The sequence below is a fragment of the Populus trichocarpa genome, chromosome 11 (genome assembly GCF_000002775.5).
Source record: "Populus trichocarpa isolate Nisqually-1 chromosome 11, P.trichocarpa_v4.1, whole genome shotgun sequence".
In the NCBI taxonomy this organism is placed as follows: domain Eukaryota; kingdom Viridiplantae; phylum Streptophyta; class Magnoliopsida; order Malpighiales; family Salicaceae; genus Populus; species Populus trichocarpa.
The window spans coordinates 14,155,340-14,177,526 of NC_037295.2; the positions used below are offsets into that span (position 1 = coordinate 14,155,340).

Below are 22,187 nucleotides of genomic sequence, written 5' to 3' on the forward strand. Positions count from 1 at the left end.
TTTATGAAAATTGATTAAAATATTTTTTAAATATATTTTATTTTTAATATTAACATATCAAAATTATTAAAAAGATATATTAAAAAATAATTTGCTATATTTCCAAAATAAAAAAAATTTAAAAAGATATTTAAAAAAACACAAAGATGTCTAATTCTACAGCCAAAACCAGACACAAGATTGAAAAGGATGTTTAGAAAAATGTTGCGGTTATTTTTTAAAGTATTTTTTATTTAGAAGTATATTAAAATAATTTTTTTATATTTTTTTAAAATTATTTTTTGATATTAGTATATTAAAATGATATGAAAAGATGAAAAAAATTAAAAAAAAATTTTAAATTTATTTTAAAAGGCAAAAATAAAAATTGACCTCATCTGAATATATGTTATTTGACTTAATTACCCCTGGCAGGATTTGAAGTACGGAAATGTCTGGAATAGCTTAAAAGCACCAGATGGGGCACTTCGATGAGCTCGAGGAAGGGGGTTTTTTCCTTTTTTTTTTTTTTTTTTGGAGTGGTTATGATTTTTAAAAAATTTAGTTTTTTTTAAATAATATTAAAAATAGATTTTAAAAAGTGAAATAATACCGAAGAGGGAAAAGGTCACTGTAGGTAGAGAGAGTGATATGTGCGGTGTCCTGGTAAATTAGGGTGCGCAATGCTAGACAGAAGTAGCTGGCCACGTGCATTAGGGAGCCGAGTGCCAGCTGGCCCCATACGGCGGAAGCCCACAGTGGCATCCAGCTAAGCAAATAACGGAGGATGGTGATGACGTTAGGATGATACCGTGTTATTCCCAAAATAGAAAGGTCAGGTCGTTGTTTGGGATTTGACGGGGTTAACGGGAAAGGAAAGAATAGTGACAGGAAAGGACACCATACCCGGCGGTGGCAGGAGAGGGAATGATGAGCAGGCGACCCATTCCATGCCAGGTAAACAGTCGATGGTACATGCATGCCTTTTTGTAACAGAAGATTGGAGGGAAAGATGCAATGCTTTGTGGTACGTACAAAATTAACGTTAACAGAGAAACCTAAAACATGTGGTATTTTCACTGTATAATCATTTTGGACGGTTTATGAAAACACTATAGATTATTATAATAACTTTCTTTTTCTTTTTTTTGCTTGGCAACCTTTTCTTTTCAATTTTGTCTTTTCATGATTAAATTTTTAAGAATTTGGCTTTCTTGTTTATTTCTATTTGGTTATTGTTGTGTGAATAAAATATCCCGTATTGGATTGATATTCTATTTTATCAAAAAATCAATTTTATTATTTAAACTAAATTGAAAATAAAGGGATAAAAATTGAAAGTGGATGATAAATGCAGCTACTTTTTTGTCCGGGTATTGTTCATCCATATGCCTTGAGGTTTTTTTAAAATTTTATTTTAATCCCTTTAGTTTAACAATATATGATTTGACCCAAAATTTTATTTTATTTATGTTTAAGTCCTTAGTTTTGAGAGAAAGAAAAGAAAGTCGTTAGAAAACAAGAGATGAAAGAGAAAGTTATTAGTTATTCATATTCTTGTAACAAATAAAATCATTCTTGGTGTTAATAAATTTCATTCGACGATGAGAATTCTACTAATATTTTTTTACTTTTAATCTAAATGGGAAATATAAGGTGTTTTGATTGAGAGATTGGTTTTATTGATGTTCTATGAGTGGTTTTTAGGTTTTTTAGGTTAAAATAGTTTTAAAATAATTTTTAAAGTTGAAAAACTCACTGCTTAATTTTTCAACCACTCCTCTAGTGGTTGAAATTTAAAAATGCAAACGACACGTTTTTTTTAAAAAAACTGAAAGAATAACTAGCAAGTGACATAGAAGAAAAATACAAAAAAGAGAGGCCTAATACATGGACTTGGACTCTTTTATAGGCCGGGTGCGTTGACCCGCTCAGGTTCACGTGTCTAGCCTGTTTTACCCTTTATGTAGTTCTTTTTAAATTTTAATTTAAACCCAATGAATAAATTAATTAAAATTTTATTTTTGATTTTTTTCATTGAATTTTTTGTGTTTTTTTACTAAGATCATGGTATTTTATTATTATGTTAGAAGATGCTCTTTTATATTGCCTGGCCTTCATGATTTTATTTTTTTTCAAAAAATAATTATTCAATCGTTTTTTTATATGTCTATTTTTATTATCATACAATTAAATATAATATAATTTAATAATATATATATATATATATTAGACCCAACTTGATTATATGTTTGACAGGTTAATCCTAATTGATCCAAGACATCATCATCTAAATATTTAAAAAACAATATTTGTTGACAAGAAGGTTATAGTTAATATAAAATCAACTCCATCCTGCTTTAGTTTAAAACATTGAATAGATAAGCGCTCATCCCAATAAAATTTTCATTTAAATTAAAATTTATTAACAACATCTAAAATCATTTTTTTTTAAGATAAAAGTTAACTTTTTTTTTTTTTGAAAGAAGTTTTATTGTGGTGTTTTTTCCATATATTTTGTTGGAAAAGCTAAATTATAGATGAGAAAGATATCTTTAATTAACATATGTTTCTCATCTTCATAACTTATTCTTTAACCGGCATTAACATACATTTATATATATATATATATATATATATATATATATATATATATATATATATATATATATAAAAGATTTATGGGTGCATATAATGCTCTATTTATTTTCTAAAGTTTTAAATTTGTTTTTTATTTGATTTGCGGGAGATCGGGGACCAATAACTAGTTGGGGTGGGAATCAATGCAAGTACTATTGATTTTAGTTTTCTATTTTGGTTATATATGTTGAATTTTAGGGCATAAAGAATACAAAAATTAGGTCAAGTTGAAACTATAGTGTCAGCTGAGATGTTTATATGTACTTAGCCCCTTGTTGAATTATTTAGAATCTTTCTTTACATATAGAATTAAAGCAAAATTTACGAGTCTCTGCCATCCTGACAAGTTGACTGTTAAGTTATTAGTAATTAAATAAAATAATAAATCTATTAAAGTGACGTGGCAGAGAATTCAAAACGGAGATTCTCCCAGCTATGCCATTAATCATGTCAAATAAGGATAAAGAAATTCAAGATAAATTTTCAAACAAAATAACTTTCAATTAAAATTTTGTTAGGTGTATTTTTTTATAATTATTTTCATTTTAATCAAATAAAAATTCATATGATATGCTTTCACTAGGAATTTATATTTTATATTTTTCAAGGGAAATATTTATGATATTATATCAATTCCTTGAGTTGTTTAAAATTTTATTTTAATATAAAAATAAATTATATTTCATTTACATTCTCATTATTTTGTCTATTACATTCTTCTCAAAATAAATCAAATGATGTAACATGTAATATTTGTTTTAAAGAAAAAACACAATTAATAATTTCAAATAAACAAGTAATATCTTACATGTACTTGTTTTTGAAATATTCTCTTATATATTCTATTTTTATTTATTTATAATGATGTTGTTTTTTTCATTCTATTTCAACTGATAAATAAATATACAAATAGTCAATTGTGTGTATATTTGTTTTTGATATGTGCAATATAAAACAAATTTAGTAAAACTAGGTATAAGCACTGCACTATTTGAGCGTTTGGAAAAGCGGTCATGTGTCTGTTTTCAAAAAAATTAAATTTTATTTTTACTAAAAATTAATTTTTTTGTGTGTTTTGAATCATTTTGATGCGATGATCTCAAAAATAATTTTTAAAAAATAAAAAAAACATCATTTTGATGTATTTCGGCATAAAAAATACTTTAAAAAACAACTACAGCCACACTCTCAAACAGACCAATGTTGTAGGTAAGATTCCAAGCCAATCTATAACGTAAGTCGTTGACATTGTGGATATGTTTTTTGGTATAATAAAGTTTTTTAATTGAGGATTGAAAAAATTGATGTTTTTATTTTATAAAATGCATTAAAAAAATATGTGAATTGATAAATTATAAAACAATTTATTAAGATTGACTAAAAATTAAAGAAATTTGATCTTCATTATAAGAAGTAATATATATGCTGATTAAAAAAAAGTTAATAAAAAAAGGTCAATTTATTCATTAATTAAAAAAAAAAAAGAGGTTTTCGGTGTAAGATTAAAAAAAGTTAGTTGGGCCTTGGCAGCTCTATTAACTATGACCCGATTTGAGCCCCTATCAATCACTTCATTAGAAAACCGGTAAAGAGCTATTCTCAAGGATAAAAACTCATCTGCGCTCCCTTTCAGAGTGAGACGGTTTGAAAATGTGGTTTAATTTGTATTTTTAAAAATTTTGAATTTTTTTATTTAAAATTAATATTTTTTTAGTGTTTTTATATACTAATATAAAAAATAAAAACAATATTATATTAATATATTTTTAAATAAAAAATATATTGAAAACAACTGCAATCGTAATTTCAAATACCCTCAAGTTAAGAAGATAGCTATAATTCGAGATTTGAATCAATGTATTTAGTTAGTTTTTTTTAAAAAATATATGTAATTATATTAATTTTTTTAAAAAAAAAATTTATGTTTAATATTAATATATTTAAACGATTTATCATAAAAAAAAATGAATTTAAATTTTTTTTTAAAAAATCTTCAAAAACACTTTTCAACAAAAAAAAAAAAAGCGTCTCCTTGATACTTTATTTAAAAAAGAAAACATAGTTAGGTGGTTGACAGTTGACAAAGCCAGCAGCTGGCCTTTTAGTTTTTTAGTATGATCATTAATTGTCAAAACTTGGTCGACAAGTAAAAGGTTACGTTTTTGACATCCCAAACCAGACATCACCATCTACAAAACAACACACAAGCATCTGGGGTTTGGAGGGGTGGTCTTGTCTCTCACTAAAGTCGAGCAACCTTGCAATACAGAAAATATTTCTGCCATTTTATTTATTTTCTTAATCTTAACAATCCCATCTCCTTTCTTCTTCTTTTTTCAAGCAAGAAGCGTCACAAATGCAGCTTCATGTTTTTATAAGCAGTGTTATAACTATAAGTAATGACATAATCTTGTTGATGGCATGGTTTCCCAGCAAATTAACTTAAGCGCAGAATCATGCGTTCTAGGGAAGGTTCAATGCACTGTGCCCAAAGATGGATCCTCAGAGGGCATGCATGCATCATCTTTATATGATTATATCAGTCTCTTGATTTCCTCAACTTGTTCTTGCGTTGGTTCTTAAGCTAAACTTGGAAAGCAGTAAAGATCATTTCTTTTCCCTTTATTTTCATTTAGCACATACATGTACCATGGCCCTAATTCATGCACTTTGCTAATTGCTACAGGCAATGGGCCATGGTGTTTGACTTTGTGGCCACTTGAATGAAAACTGTCAGCGTCCGTTATTTACAGATGCTCTTAAATCTTTAAACAGTAGCTAGCTACTACTGTGTTTTAGACTAACCATTGTTAGCTAAGAGACTACAGAGGACTCGAAATAATTAGGGTTTTGTTGTCTTGTGATCGATGATTCAAGGTGTATGATCATGATCATTTTGTTTTGGCCTGGTTTAGTTGAAGGGTCAAAGTATAATTAGCCGGCCAATATCTTTCTAATAACTTGTAGTTTAGAGGTATAATAATAATCAAGGAAGACCTCAGACTTTGGATAATCGATCTGTCTGACTCTGTCACTCCATGATTGCCAGATGAGTCGAGCTACAAGTTTTTTCTTCCCTTTGTTGCTCAAGAAGTTATTCCCGCAGTACTGCACACCATTATTGTTACCTTTAATTTTCATCCTCAGAAAATCCTGCATGTTCCACGGTGCATGCATATGCCATGCTATCAGATAAGGTTTATTATGTCAAGTCGGCAAAGGACCATGCCTCTCTTGATGCGTCACGCTGACAAAAGGGCCATCGCTCATAGAATTACAGGCCCAGATCAGTTTAATTGTCCCCAACTGTGCTAGCTAGCTACTCCTCGTAATTCCATTTACACATGTGGACAGACTCCCCATATATATATATATATATATATATATATATATATATATATATATATATATAGACACACACACTGCTCCGCGCTATGCTAATTTTTTTTAACATACAAAAAAATATTTAGAAGATGATAACCCAAGTCATCTTAAACTAACTTGATTAATACGTGATCGAGATATAAGATTAAAATAACCTACATAAATAAAATTAAAAAAATTTCATAAAGATCAAGGTCCAATTACTTAATATTAAAAGATAAAACTAAAAAATAAATAATTTTTTAAAAAACTAAAGTAAAAAAAACCCGAGTAAACTCGAGTTAACTTGACCAACCTTATAGAAAAAGGTAGATATACAAAAAATCACGAAGTAAAATCTTCAATCATAAAAAGATTTTAAAACAAAAAAAAAAAAAGCAATAAAAACAATGAGGACTAAATATGATATAAAAACTAAATGAAATAAAATAATTAGGGACTAAATTTTAAAATAAAATAAATTAAGAAAAGGATTAAAAAAATAGCAATTAAAAAAATAAGAACCAAAATTGGATAAAAAAAATTCAATAAAATAAAACATTGAGAGAAAAAACTGAAAAAAATAATAAATCAAGAAAAGAATAAGAAAATAGAAATCAAAAGAACGAGGACCAAAATTGAATAAAAAAATAAAATGATATGGGATGAAATAAAAAAAAAATCATAAAAGAATAAAACACAAAAAAATCAAAAGAATAAGGATCAAATTGGATAAAAAAATTAAATGAAATAAAATGCTTAGGAAAGAAATTGGAAAACAATTCAAACCTCAAAAAACATCAAAAGCAAAATAAATTGAAATAAAAAGAATGCAAGCCAAAATTAAAAGAAATAAAAACTGGAGGACACAATCAATTTTTAAAAGGACTTGTGTTAATTTCTAGACCAAGAGAGACGAAAGAAAAGAAAAGATCAACGGAGCATAACCGCACCTTTGTTGTGTGCATGTGCCCTACCAACATGAAGATGCGCCATTCCAAACACCGTCGTGGATGGTGACTTTTGGTAATTAAACGACCCTGCACGTGTTAACACGTCAATAATATTTTTTAAAATTACCAAATAGCCTCTGAATGAACCTTAAAATTACAAAATAACCCTTGATGACAAGACTAAAATACCATTAAAACCAACCTTTAGAATTTTTTGATTTTAAGAGCAACTAGATCACTTCACTGTTAAAAAAAATGAAGAAAAGATGAATAAGCCATTATGTGCATTTTTTTTTGCTTTTAAGGGTGTAGACGTAATCTAATTGTGCAAAAAATATTGAAAAAATAAAAAAGCCCCTAGAAGAAAGCTATATATATATATATATATATTTTTTTTTTGCTTTTAAGGAAAACAAAATCATTTCACTATGCTAAAAAAATGTGTGTACTAATTTGTTCATAATCAATTTCGTATTAATCTTTAATGGATCTCCTGGAAAAAAAAATTTCAGCGTCGAGTTGAATGTAAGCGTGGTTAGTTTTTTTATAAGGTCAAAAACATCATTATATTATTTCAATTAACAATGTAATGTGTCTGAGATCACAGTAAACACTAATGACTTTTAGGTTTTTTTTTTTTTAATGCATGCTTGCTAGTGTGTTTGTCTGTTTCAATCAATCTAGACCTTTTCCATTTTTAGAAGAAGAAGAAGAAAAGATTACTATATATCATTCTATTATTGTACTGTTTTAGGTTTTTAAGCATGATTTGAGAAATTAATCCAATGAGAAATTGTATTGAAATTTCAAGCTTACAAAAAGTTTTTAAGCATGATTTAATAACAAATGGACATAACTTTTTTCTTAATTGTTAGGTCGCTTTGCCAACATGTTCTATAAACTTGATTTTATAAAGGGTTAGCTAACTATAACACATTTATCTAGTAATGTGAATTACAAACCTGGTTAGGTCTAATAAGTTTGTTCTTCAAATTAATTATTTATTCAATTGGAAAATAATATAAACAAACACCCAAAGGAAAGGAAAGTTATTGAATAAAAATAAAGAAAAAAAATGTATGATTGCACAAAAACAACCCCCTGCTGGTATTATAAAAAAAGTAACAATCTTATTCAAAAACTAAACGAAAACTAAATGTTATTTAAATAAAAATATATCACAATTTTTTTAATTAGTTTATTTTAAGTAATTTGAATTAAAATTGAATACCTAACATGTCATCCCACACATTCTTTTAATTAATCTATTTTAATTAAGTTTCATTTATTAAAAAAAAACACAAAGCTTTAAGAATAGAAAGCCCATGTGTCTAGCCCAATAAAACAAAAGCCCGCGCCTAAGCTTTCCTTTTCCTTTTCAGGAAAAACGACATTATATACCTTAATTTTCTTTTTTAGAAAAAAAAAACACAGATGATACATCGTTTGCCTGTCCAATCTTCAACTACCCCTTCAATGGTCGGAAAACCAAGCAAGGGTTTTTTGGTTCAAAGATCAATTTTCATCCCATTTTCACCTAAAAACAATCTAAAGAAAAATTCTCTCTCTTAACTCTATCATATTTTTTTCAAACAAAATGAAGGTTAAAAAAACACCTTAATGTGATTCATCTCGTCGAATGGAACCTGTCGAAATCAAGAATGACCTTTTCAAAGTCATAATATGGTCAACCAACTTTTTTTTCTCTTCTTCATCATTTTTTGCCAAGTTTCTCTCTTATCTCTCAAGCTAGGGACTAAAAAATAAAATTTTGGACCAAAACAAAATATGTAAAAAACTAAAAGACTTGTGATGAAAGAATGAGGAAAATAAGGAGACTGAAATGTTTTTTACTATGTGAATTTTAGGTTGGAGACGCTATTTTTCATGTTTTACACTTTGATCTCCTGTTTTTAAGTTTTGTCTTTGCATAACAATTTATCATAATTTGATCATTATTTTAATCATAAAAGGGTGCAATTGTAAAGAAAAATAAGTATTATAACAAAAATAAAGAGTGGGTGCTACAGTGAAAACCACATGCCTTTTATCATTACTTTTAATGATAATAAAAAGGTGTAATTATAAAAAAAGAAGTATGACAACAAAAATGAAAAAAAAAAAACAAAGATGAAAAAAAAAGTGTGGGAATTTTTAGTGTTACTTGTAATAATAATAATTGATGTATCAAGGATTATTATATTGAGTGTGGATGTGTGGCCCTGTATTACTATGTGGTTGTGTGGCCGTATGACTCCTTGATTCTGTGTCCAAGCTCCAACACCATGGACTCATCATTTTATCAGGTCCAACTCTCATATACTTGGGGTTAGCCATGTGCTAAACTTAAGACAACATGAGTCTGACAAGTTGTTAAACTCAATGCACTTGGATTCAACCATTGCTGAGTTCAAGACAACGCGAGTCTGACAAGTTGTGAGTCCCAATACACTTGGATTCAACCATGGTTGAGCTCAAGACAATGTGAGTCTAACAAGTTTCTAAACCCAATATAGTTGGATTCAGTTAAGGGATGAGCTCAACTCTTTTGAACATAACTAAGAAAGAGCTCAGCTCCAATGGGTTCAGCTAAGGGGAAGAGCTCAACCCCTATAAGCTCAATTACGTACATTTTGTATATACTCTCCATACATCTTTAGGTGTCTAAAAATCTCTTAATGACTTACAATATTTATCAATCTTTAATGCATATGTAAGAAATATTTATCTTTTATTAAATGCTATCAGGGCAAAATAACACTCGAGCTCCTCATTTTCATAAAAGAACAAGACTCATGAGCTATAAATACCCCATAGATCCTTTAAGATCTAGGTTCATAATCTCTTTATTATAAATATTTTTACTATATATATTTTTAAAGTTTATATCTCTAAAGTATCATTGCACTTTCTTGCTATAAAAATATATTTACTAAAGCATCCGGGAGTTCCTAAATCTACCAAAAAAAAAAACTTTTTATAGGTATTAACTTTCAACCATTTTAGTATCCTAAACATCAAGTATCAATTATCAGCCATTTTACTAAAAAGAATGGATCAAATTGATAGAATTAAAAGATTAATCAATTATCTAATATATAAATTTTATTTCTAATCTATTTGGATTTTTTTTTATATTATCAATAATAATAAAAAAAAACCAAATTTACATAAGATATCATATCCTTACGTGCCCACGAATTAATAACAAAACAAAGCCCAATATATAGCATATAAATAAATATTGGCTAAATATAGTTTTTTTTTCCTCCAATTTCCAATAGAATGTCTCGAACTTTGGATCCTCAGTTTGTGTAAGAGTACGGACTACAATATTAAATTGAAGTATTATTTTTGCAGACCCTATAATCATGGCTTTCAGTACTAGCAAGTTCATCACATGAGAGAGAGAGCCTATGTGTTGGGATATGCATAAAGAAAGGTCGGAGAGAATTCCAGCTACGCGGTAATAATAGTTTTTAAAGTATTTTTATTTAGAAAAATATTAAAATAATATTTTTTTTTTATTTTTTAAAATCTAATTTTAACAGTATAAAAATGATATAAAAACATTAAAAAAATTAATTTTTTAAAAATTCAAATTAAAAAAGAGAGAGGTTGAAATTCATTCATAAACACTGTATTCCTCGTTAGCCAACCTAGTCTCGCATGCTGTTAATTTTGTCCTCAGCAGAGCATATTGAGGTCATGCTACTTAGGCAATACAGTAAAAAAATTAACATGATTTCTTTATTGATGTATCCTTACTTCTCTTGTTCTTACTGTATACAGTATTAAACCCAGAAAGGTTGAACCTTGTTATGCCAAATTTCTTGAGTTAATAAAAAATGAAAAGTAGAACTGATGAGCCTGCAACAAGAGATTAGAGATAGAATTGGAGGTATCCATTTTTTTCTTCGTGATCATTGTTGTTATCAAGTGTCCGTAGATGGATAGCAGTGAATTAACATGACTTGAATTATAGTACTTGGAATCTGGCAATTTCCAGGATGAAGCAATTAATACGCCATGTGACCTAAAGAAGAGAGGATGGCATTGGTTGGAATGTCTGGTTAGTGAGGAACCTCAAATGGCAGGCAAAAGAGTACGGATTTTAAGGTAATTTTCAGCCACCAATAATCATGGGTTGCAGTTCCATTTGATCACCGGAGGGTCAGTTGGCTGGTAGATATATTGTTTGCTTTGCTATGTTTCACAAGGAAGGCAAGACCCCGTCCCTTTAGGTTTTCATGTCCCACAAGGCGCCTAAGGACATGCCGATTTATCATATATTCAGCTAGCTATCATACACTGGTCCCATTTCTCTTCTGGGTAATGATCCTATTATAAGAAGAGGAGGTTCATCATGATGTTATCAAGCTTATGGCTCGGTGATATGTCTAAGAAATAAAAAGTAGCTGCTGTTATTGATATTTGATAGTTTACCCTCTTTGCTGGTCCATAAAATTGTCAACTGAGATCACAGAAGTGACATGAAATTTCTGATATCCTATCGAAGGTCACATTGGATTCCTCCTTGGAGGAAGAGGGAGAAAGACTTGATCATGGCAATACAAAGGGACGAGGAGCCTGTTGTTTTGTCCTCGAGCCCATTTGGCTCAGTAATTGTCTTTTTATTGATGGGATTTTCTTACATTCTTTGAAGATTTACTTTATTCAAGTAGTTGTCTCTAAACAACAGAGAGATCCCTTCCAATGAAGAAACATCCGGTTAAATCTCATATGGAAACTTGGCCTTAGTGCAGAAAAATCACTGATAAGTGCAGTGAGATGCAAGAAATCAGAATCCAAGGAAACATTCAATATTCTGTCATCCCTCTCTCTTCCTCCCTCCCTCATTCGATGAAGTAATAAAGGGAATTGGGGACTGCTGAGGCACATGATGCCCACTTGGCCAGGAAAGAAAACACAATTATATTTCTTGTCCTTTTTCTTGTGTGTGTATGCTTGCATAATTATTGTATTTTGTATTTAATGTGAAGTGCAGCTAGTAATTTCTTTGTCATTTCCTATTTGATCATTCGAGGATGATTAACATGACAAGAATTCAGTGAGGAAATTCCTCTGGTTACTTTAAGCAGAGACATCGAACCAAATATCTTGTCATTCTTTTCTTTGATTTGAATCCTACATGCATTGTTCAAAATTAAGAATATATAACCAGCACCATGATTTATTCATATCTTATGAGATAAAAAAAAAGTAGTAGATGAAATTAAATTACTCAAGATACATGATGTTACCCAAATAAAGTTAATTTTGGCTAGTAAAACTAGAAATTCTATCAATGTCAACCGTAAAGGAAACAAGGTAGGTGTTATGATGTTTGCCTTGCACAGTAGTTTACTGCAAGACTTGCATTCTTGAGCTTTTGCTATTGACATTGGCAGGGCCTAAAGCTAGCTCAAAATCATCTAGATAATATTTGATATTGCGGTAATCGATTGTTTAAAAAAACGAGATCTCAAAAGGTCAGGACTGCTACCTGATAGGGTGAATAAATTCTCCCAATGTCTAAATTGAGAGAACCTGGGCATGATTGTAGTTTTATGGCCCAATCAAATGCCCCATCATTCATAGGCCTCTGTGTCACAAATTCCCTTCAGTGGCACTCCTCTTCCCTCCCCCCACTGTTCGATGAATCATTTCCATATCACTCTGTTATCATTACCTTAACTGCTCTGTCTGTTAATGCTTCACTTCAACTACACTCTTCCGAAACCTAAATCAGTTTTGATTCTAAGGCTTGTGATTTAATCTGAGAAGTCTTATGTTGGAAGGTGATGTTCACTTTGGATAATAACTTTTAAATCACTTAAGTGGGATGTTCACTTGGGAGCATCAGAAAGAGATTTGTCATGAGAGAGTACTCTCACTTTCTATCAAATTTATATGTAACTCATATCCCATCAGAAAAGAAGGATGGGACTTAAAGATTCACATAGCTTGAAGGCAACTCAGTAGGTATTGTTTTTTCTCCTTGTCAATGCCATGATCACTTCTTAATTCTGGGCTCGGTGGAAGCAATTACTTGAGTAGCAGTATATGTAGCAGTATATGGTTTTTCTTGTCATTTTTGCCTATTTTATTATAAATTATTGAGCAACATATTGATGAAAATGATAAATGAGCCAGCCATGTGATGCAAACGCAGCAATAAGAAAAGTTCAGGCAAGATTTGTCTAGCCAAGTGATTCAAAATAATATAAAATGGAGCTGGCCTTCACTGGTAAACCTCTCTGATATTTCTGTGCAAAAAGTACAAAATCTTTATCACATTGTATAACAAATCCATATTGTGACATTAATCTAGGAACAAATCTAAGAGCTTCTCAGTGAGAGATAGAGGATTATGCCGTATAGAAGATTAAACTCTTATTTGAGATTGTATTTTTGATCGAAAAATACTTTTTAAAAATATTTTGCATCACAATACCAAATACATCGTATCGTGTGATATGAACGAGAGATGGGACCGGGCAGCATAATTCTATAATTAAACCACATCCATTCTTGGCTTATCAAGGCAAGCATCATTCATCGATGCAAAAGTAAATGGGAAGCAATTATGGGCTTCTAACACATGGGCACGCATTTGATGAAACCAAACAAAATGGATGTGATATGGGAAGCAAATAAGCAATCACATGGTGCTTGTAGCTGTGCTCCAGGGCGGAAAGAAGCTAACAAAAATGGGTGCTTTTGTATAATTGACATCTCATATGTCCACCACCAAGTACTTTCAGTGAACGTTGTTTTCGTTTTCTAATGATGTTCATGAATATCCCATCGTTTAGTTAGAATCTGAATTAGCCAGACAAAAAAAGAAAAAGAAAAAAGAATTGCAGAAAGCAACGGGGCATCTCGCAGTATCACATGGCAAACACTTCTGTAAACTATTGAGTGAAGAGACTTCAGCACATGGAAATGGATCGTGAGGTTAAGGGCTGGCGCATAGGAGAGGAGATGGAAACACAACACTCTAAAGACAGCAAAGGGAAATAATTCATGTGGTCAGGCGAGAAGCTATTTACAAAAGCTAAATTAGTAATATAATTTTTGAAATAGTGTAAATATAGCATTTTTCTATATATATAAGAAAAAATCATTTAAAAAAATCAATTTTATTTTAATATATTTGATATTGATACAACTATATATCAATAGTAACTAACTAATACAATTCCAATCAAAACTTTTTTTTACATACAAATATATTAAACAAAGAGAAGTAAAAAAGAAAAAGAAATTAAAGCAAATTTCAATTTTCATAAGTTATTTGAAATAAAATAAATATCAACCAAAAGATTAGAAATAAAATTAAAAAACAAAGAAAAGTTAAGGGGCTTAATTGAAAAATTGCAAGGCATAACACAAGAATAGAGAGAGAGTGGGAAAAAAAAAAGAAATGTCCACCCAAGACAAACCGGAGCTCCGTTTTCTACACGCGCCACCTCAACATGGAGAAAAAATCAAGACAAATCTAATAACATTATGGAATGATATTTTTGGTTGCCAGAATCAATCGCAAGTGTCGTTCAAAAATAATGGAGCCGTTGACGCACAAAGAGGTATTTTTACAATGCTAATATAAAGGATAAGACGCAAACACCTCTTCTATCTAGCCAAGGCTTTTTTGTTTATAAGACTAGATTGGTAACTTGATTGTGCACTCTATAAGCAAAAATACAAATGTACCCCTATATGACATCAAACAATACATTAACCTTAAGGGTGTTTACGATAATTTGCAGTGTAATTTTAAATGTAAATACCCATCTTGCCCTCAGTTAATTTAAAAATATCCTTATTGAAAAGACAATCAAACTTTCATGGGTAAAAAAGGATGGGGAATTAAGTGTTCCCATCCTGTATTGTGTCTTGCCCATCTCTTTTTATTTTATTTATAATAAACTTAAAATGTATAAAAGGTAAACTTCTCCAACATTTGGAACAAAATTAAGAAAGAAAAACAAAGAAAGAAAGAAATGCTTGAAAATTAATTATGCCTTCCGACTAGATAAATGTCGAGACTATCCCATCCCATTGGAAGTGTTTGTTTTTAAACTGCTTTTCACAATAAAAATTATCAAAATCAATACTTGCTTAGATTATTTTTGATGATTTTGATATAAAAAATTAAAAAAATATATTTTAATATATTTTAAATTAAAAAATAATTTTAAAAAATATTTTGCAATGCATTACCCTGCACACACTTAAGTGGTTCTCATGGGTCAAAAGCTAGCCAACTGCCCACTTCAGGTGTTAGCCTCGCAGTAGTTGGGCTGTCCTATCAATAGTTTTGAAACCCGGACCGGCCCGGCGGGTCGACCCGGGACCCGGCCGACCCGGGCATGGAACCGGTCCAAGTTTAAGCAAAAACCCGCTTGGAAGTTGGCCCGGCAAAACCCGGTCGACCCGGCGGGTCAACCCGGGACCCGGACGACCCGGGTAAACCCGGCTGAGACCTGGCCTTCTTTTTTTTATATATGCATAAACATCAAACGACGTCGTTTTGGCCTTTTAAAAAGCCAAAACGACGAAGATGAATGATGCAAAATTGCTACAATTGCAAACGGAGAAAACCTAATTAAAGAAAAGCAAATCGCGAAGAGCAATGGAGTAGAAGACTTTTGATCCCTTTAATAAGGTTAGACTCTTGTTTCTCTTCACGAATCTCCTTCTTTCACTATCTCTTTTCTTTATTCTTTGCTTTTTTTTGAACTCGCAGTTCTTGATTGGGCATCGATTCACAATTCTTGATTGGGCATCAATTCACAGTTTTTGATCTCTGCAATGTTTCATTTCCTGTTTACACCCACATGTATGTTTCTCTGTTCTTTTCTTGATCTCTGCCTCATTTTTCTTGATTCAACAAGCACGTTCTCTTTTGCATCTCCACCAACAGATGGGAGAGTGTTTTTCAATGCCGATCTAAATTGGTCATTTGGTGCAGCCCCAGGAGCCTATGACTTTCTGACGGTTGGATTGCATGAATTGTGGCATGCTTTGGGGCTTGCTGATGATTCCTCAGTTAAGGGTGCTGTCATGTGGCCATATACTGGCATGAATGAAACCAGGGTTCTGCAAGACGATGATGTTCATGGAATTGAAGCTTTGTATAGTGTCAAGTGATCGACGAGGAGCACTGAGTTGGGCATTTCTTGTAATTATAAATGCATCTGCATTAGTTAGGTGTTTTTTTTTTTGGGTTGACCCGGGTTAACCCGGGTCAACCCATCTAACCCGTGACTCGATCACTGAACCGGGTCAATGACCGGGTCGGGTTTCAAAACTATGGTCCTATCCTACTAAATGGATTGCAGATGTAAAATATGTGGATGGGGAAGAATTTAAGAAACAATTCTGAAGTCGTTTTCCAGAATAGCATTCAAGGCTATTTATTTTCTAGGAGGTCTCATTTCAAGAAAATGAGCCAACTTATTGACCTCTAAATGCATGGCCAAAAAACTAATTTGAATGCTACAAAAGCTATCTGGTCTGCATCATAATGCATGTATATAAGAATCTGGCGTGCAGATGCTTGCACACACAACCTAGTACTCATGCTCCACTGTGCTTATGACATGGTCATTCACTGATGGCAAAACAATTTATGGGATTGTATATCCAACAATGGAAGTTTACAGGGTTAATCATTCTCTGTAACTCTCATTTCCTGATGATGTATAAAACTTTGTTCTTTTGATCTACATCACTGGAAAAAATTGCAAATTACAAGAAAGAATAGAAAAAATAACCTTCATTGTGTAGGCAAAAATTCATAAATCCCTCTCCAGTCCAACGCCTTTGGAAGAAAAGGATAACCGAGAAGCTAATCATCTGGTTCCATAGTTGGACTCTTTGAGCAGCTCTCCTGTTGATGGAGTTCTAATATTCTGGCTTCTGGATTACAGAGACCTGTATAATAATTAATAATTGTGTCATCAGATCACCATATATGTTCTCAGTCTGACGAAAAATATTCAACACGAAGTCTTGTGAGAAATCAAATGATGCAGTTCCAAAAACTGACTTAAAAGTTCTGCACAAACGTCTGAAGCAAGGCAACTTTTTCTTGCATCAGAAATGAATCAAAATCACCCGTGTATATGCTCATGTCTGTAAACTAACAGCAGAAGTTGAATTTGATATTGTTCATTTTGATTCTATTTTCTATATGGCTGATAAAGATACCAACCTGAACACTTGGGAATGTCCCATACTGCAATTGATGATGGTGTACACTCTGGTGAGCATAACGCTCTGTTATCCTCGTGATTGACATTCATTGCCAGCATCCATGCACCAATTGTAACATCCTCATTGCTGAACATCCGAAAGCTGACAATTCAAGAAAACAGGAAGTGTTACATGGAATGAAGTGATCGTCTCCAACCTAAATTGAGATTCTAAGAGTCTAAAAGTTCCTCAGTATACATATTATGATTGTCTATTGAAAATTTCCAAATATAATGTGGCATTTCATGTTCTTATCTATACAACAAGCAAGCAGAGGGACCACTCATGGTATGTTCTTGCTATTTCAAGTCAGAAGCGAGGCAAGTCCCAATCAAGCTTCAATAGGTCATGGGCATGGTAAAATCAACCAAAAAAGGCTTGTTAGTATAAAATCCAACAAAGCTTTTTCTTGGTTGACTTGGGCATTGGGTTTCATTGTGTCAGTTTGATTGATCATAGAGTTTATTTGAAGTGAAAAACATCTTATCAGCTACTTTACTTATTAAAAAATAAAAAATCAACCTGAAGGTTCTTGGACATGAAACCACTTGACTGCCATGAAGAATTTGTCAAAAAACATGTATGACAACTACAGAGATTAAAAGCAAAGAACATTTTTATGCAGTGAAGAAAGCTCACAAAGTTAAATTTTGAGCAAGTAATTGTGTGGATTGCATGTGTGCTAGAGTGCAGGCGAGGAGAAACAAGCAAAGTATTCTCTCTATATGCCTGCCACTTCCAAGTTTAAACTACAAAATATGTTTTGGGGTTAGGGTGCCCAAGCCCAACTTTGAGATTAAGACTATCGCTTCATGCTCACACCAACCATTAAAAATTGAGCTCCCCTCCCCTCCATCACAAACTTAAATTAAATAGTTAAACACAAGTTGAGAGAATTTGGTGCTAAATGGATGGCTTTAACTTGACCAGTAGAAAAATGATAGTTTACCAAACAACACAAGCCCCATTCTGTTGCTTTGTTGCAATTTGGCAAGAGTCAACCTCAGAGAATTGTACTGCTATCTTGCTTGTGTTACTAATCAGAGAGAAGAAACGCAATAGCATGGCAGGGAAGTGATGTGAAAGATTTAGCAGGCAATGTTGACTATGTCCAAAACCTCAAGGTATCTAAAGTGCAGTGCATACTTAGATTCTCTAATACGCAAAATATTAAATAAAATGTCAGCTTCCTTTTGGATGCAAACATTCAAGGTCGACAGGTTCTTGACCAAAACCGGGGCAGAGCCAAAGCAAATTTATAATAAATTAATATGCAACTGAAAATTTTAAAATATTAAAATTGTGGAATAAAACCAATTTGAAAAATAAATTATGTGACAAAAAACTTTATGCATAAGAAAATGTAATACATTTCACAAGACTTTTATACTAAAGTTACAGTCGATGTGTTTTCATATGGAACTAAACCAGTTTCTATCCAGATTATGTAAAGTGTTCTAGTGACTAAAGAGGTCTACATTAAAATTAAATCCACGGTATGATAAAATTAAAAAATTTATGGTCAACGATTAAAATTCTTAAATAGCGATAAATCATAATTTCTAATTTCTTCTTCTTCAAAAGAAAAAAATAATAATTTCAATTCCAATAGACCAAATTATTTGATTTTTTTATCAACATATAATTAAAAGATGGGAAATCGAGCGTCATCTTGTGTCAAGAAAATGTGAAAACAAAGGAATTTTGGTTTGTAGAGAGAATACATTTTCATTGTTTACACACACACACACACATATAAAATTGGTGATGTTTATACAACTTAAAGAAACTAGAATTGACAAGGACTACAGTTAAGAAGGTATAGCTCGTCAAAACAAACAAGTTCAGAAAGTATATTTTGTGCATGTTTTTTTGCTATATTTCAATGACTCCCGTGGCAGGATTTGCTTGCATGCCCCAACATATTGGTTATCAACCTATATCAAACAAAGCCTTCCGCCTATAATATAATGAGGCAGGCAACCACAATTAAACAACATCACTTTAGCAAAAGCCTAAGCCACTTGAAAGCGCATAATATCATCACAAATCATTCGTTTGTTTGATTTCTTGGTTTGATTTTTTCCGGAATGTGCAAGTGCTTTGAAATGTAAGTGGTAAAGGAAGGCATACTTTACATATACTATAACATTATACATAGAAATATTTTCTGGCAGGGGTTGCAAGGGACCCCCTATGCCACCTCCAGCCTCTGCTGTTGTGCCAAAATAAAACAAGATAATTCAGCATGCACCATCCAAACAAAGAGGAAACACAATATTTTTTTTTTTAAGAAAAAGCAAGAGCCTTTTCCCTAAATGGTGAAAAAGCCAACAGCTCTTGAAAGGCATAGGAGAGTTGCACTATCAGCTCCATTCCCTTAAAATTTTAACTTGAATAATCATTATTGTATATCATATTTAGACAAGCTATTAAATGCTGGCCAAACACTTAAGGGTATGTCCTGATGAAGGTAACAAGCAACTCACCTGTTGTTTCTGAGTACAACTAAACTTGCAACAACATCTGCAGAGAGAGCATATATTGGACCATACGCATGATAAAAGTACTCCTTACCAAGCAAATAGGATAATGGTTCATACCTGCAGAAATAGAGATTATAAGATTACTGAAAAAGTCATGGCTACCTGCAATTTGGGATACTACTTTTCGAGATTATCAAGCGCAACAGTCCTTATACAATACTTTTTGGATAAACCAACATCTCCAATAGAAGTAGGCATTATGCATGACACCCCTAAAATGCTTCCAAATAGTTTATTTAAAAAGGAAGACTTTGAAGTGGATTAAAATTTGTGTATGATTATGGTACTAAATTTACAAAATAGGGAATTAAATAAAGCTGGATGATTGGGGATTTCAATTAGACTCCAAAACCCTATAAACATTAAATCCTAATGCTACAGAACATCAAATCATGATGTGAGATTCTAGTTAACTAAGTCAAAAATACAAGAACAAACTTTTCACAACAACAGCACCATGAACAGCAGCATTGCCTTGGATTAGTAAACATTTTCTGCTATGGTATCACTTCAGTAACATAACTTTAGGTCAACTTTTAAGTATAAAATGCTAAATATAGTAAGACCAAGATTCAAACCACCTAATAAAAAAAAAGGTAGTGTGATTGATGTACAAATTGTAGTGTTTAGATATATCCATTGCAAAACAAAAAAGGAAAATGAACTTACCATTTGAGCTTTGGATCAGTGAAAACTGGTCCCTTTTTCATGCATCCAAGGTAAGTTTGAGAATGCGTACGCTCTTTTGCCAAAAGAGTCGAAAGACGATCTGAAAATATATTAAAATACAAAAATGTGATTTACATGGAACTGTACCACCTAGGTTGATCCCCAGAAAAATGCTACTGAATAATATCAAACATCAAAAGTTTCACATTATACCCACCTGGCCTCAGATAAATGTCATCATCAGCTTTGACATAAAACTCGGAGTCGAAAAGTGCATAGGCAGCTTTAAAGAATGCTAACCTGCAAAAAACCCAGATGAGTACAGCCATCCAATAATACACTTGATGGGGAAAAAAACAAAAGAAAACTATGCAGTTCATCATCAGCACTAACGTTTTATATGGGAGCTTACTATACTGTTCCTCTATATCTACTAGCAAGAAATCATCATATTCTGCAATCTCCTTTCTGAGCTCTGCCATCTTTGATTTATCATTGGTTCTACCAATAATAAACCTGAAAGCCAAACCAGTAGATTCTTCCAACCTGCAAGCCAATTAATCTATAAATTACCAAAATATGATGGGGGAAAAAAGGCCTTCTACAAGTTACTAGTTTTCAGCAATTTTCAAAAACATGGACAACCAGAGTCTAAAAAAAGAAACTATATTGCACAGTTTTTGACAGGAAGTAAATCAAGAGTTCAGCAATAGCAACAGTATATTGTATAACATAAACCATCCAACTAGACTATGATGTACAGATTGCTGTTCAAGATCACATTCACACCTCTTTTTGATTTTATTCTCCTCGAAAATGGACAAAATATATCCCCAAATGTACATTCCTTAATGAAAAAACATCAAATCCTCAATTGTTTAGCTTGAAATTTAGAATCTTGAGATCTCTTCTCGTTGGATGCTAAAATTTATAGAAGATGAGTAACATATCAGCATTGTTTCTTTCTTTTAGAGTTCTTTGTTTTCTATCAATGAATTAAAAAAGAAAAAAAAATCCTAATTCATGAAACAAGAAAACCAAGAACTCAAGTTCTCATTTCTAAATCTACAAGCAAAAGAACCTAACAAGATTCAAGCGATAACTAGCTAAAATGTCAAACCTTTTCTTTTTTAAGAAAGAAAGAGAATTGTTCGATACCGTTGAAGTCCCTGTCGATCGGACGGCATCCAAGTGTTCCTCAAAGACCGCCTCCGACCCGATGACTCGAACCCAGTTTGAATCCCAACAAACCCCATAACCTTATGCCTCTCCTTCCTGTCCTCGCCATCCAAAACGACAGCGTTCCCACCGCCATTATCATTTCTATTGTTGCTGGTTTCCCAGACGACACGGACCGATCGCGACGGGGAGTTATTGGAGCAACGGTAGTTGTGGGAGGAGGTAAGAAAGGAAGTGAAGCCGAAGATGAAGCCGGAGATTCCGATGAAAAGGAAAGTGAGAATCAGAGGCGTTGATCTGCGAGAATTAAAGGGTTGTGATATGCGGGAGTGAAAGAATTTAGGAGAAGAAGGCATTCTCTGAGTTTGAGATAATTATCAGTAGAATGTTTTTCTGGTTATAAAAGAAAGAAAAAAAGGAAGATCATGGCTGGCACAGAGAGAGAACAGAGAAATTTTTATTTTTATTTTTATTTTTTTGAGGTTTCTAAGAATTTAGGACTGGAAAAAAGTGTACGAGACTGAAGTTTTAAGTTGAAGAGAAAAGTAATGAGTTTGGTAAGAAGAGAGCGTGGAAGTGGAGGAGTTTGTTT

At 31.9% G+C, this 22,187-nt stretch overlaps 1 protein-coding gene across 1 annotated transcript; it reads right to left on the reverse strand.

Moving 5' to 3' along the window:
- Positions 1 to 16,558: 16,558 nt before the first annotated feature.
- On the reverse strand, positions 16,559 to 22,187 carry LOC7472355 (probable beta-1,3-galactosyltransferase 14). The gene is made up of 7 exons (XM_002317430.4): positions 21,575 to 22,187; positions 20,810 to 20,962; positions 20,634 to 20,716; positions 20,417 to 20,516; positions 19,691 to 19,804; positions 17,161 to 17,303; positions 16,559 to 16,880 (listed from the first exon to the last, which is right to left on the reverse strand). Exons 1-7 carry the CDS (start codon positions 21,949 to 21,951, stop codon positions 16,795 to 16,797), a joined length of 1,056 nt encoding a protein of 351 aa, XP_002317466.2. The 5' UTR covers positions 21,952 to 22,187; the 3' UTR covers positions 16,559 to 16,794.

What these genes read in the sequence shown, in the direction of transcription:
- LOC7472355 (XM_002317430.4), bottom strand. Translation starts at nt 21,951, where the DNA reads ATGCCTTCTTCTCCTAAATTCTTTCACTCCCGCATATCACAACCCTTT. An exon ending in AGTAAGCTCCCATATAAAAC is followed by an intron (nt 20,717 to 20,809) that starts GTTAGTGCTGAT and finishes GGTTTTTTGCAG; the next exon opens with GTTAGCATTCTTTAAAGCTG. An exon ending in TGACATTTATCTGAGGCCAG is followed by an intron (nt 20,517 to 20,633) that starts GTGGGTATAATG and finishes ATATATTTTCAG; the next exon opens with ATCGTCTTTCGACTCTTTTG.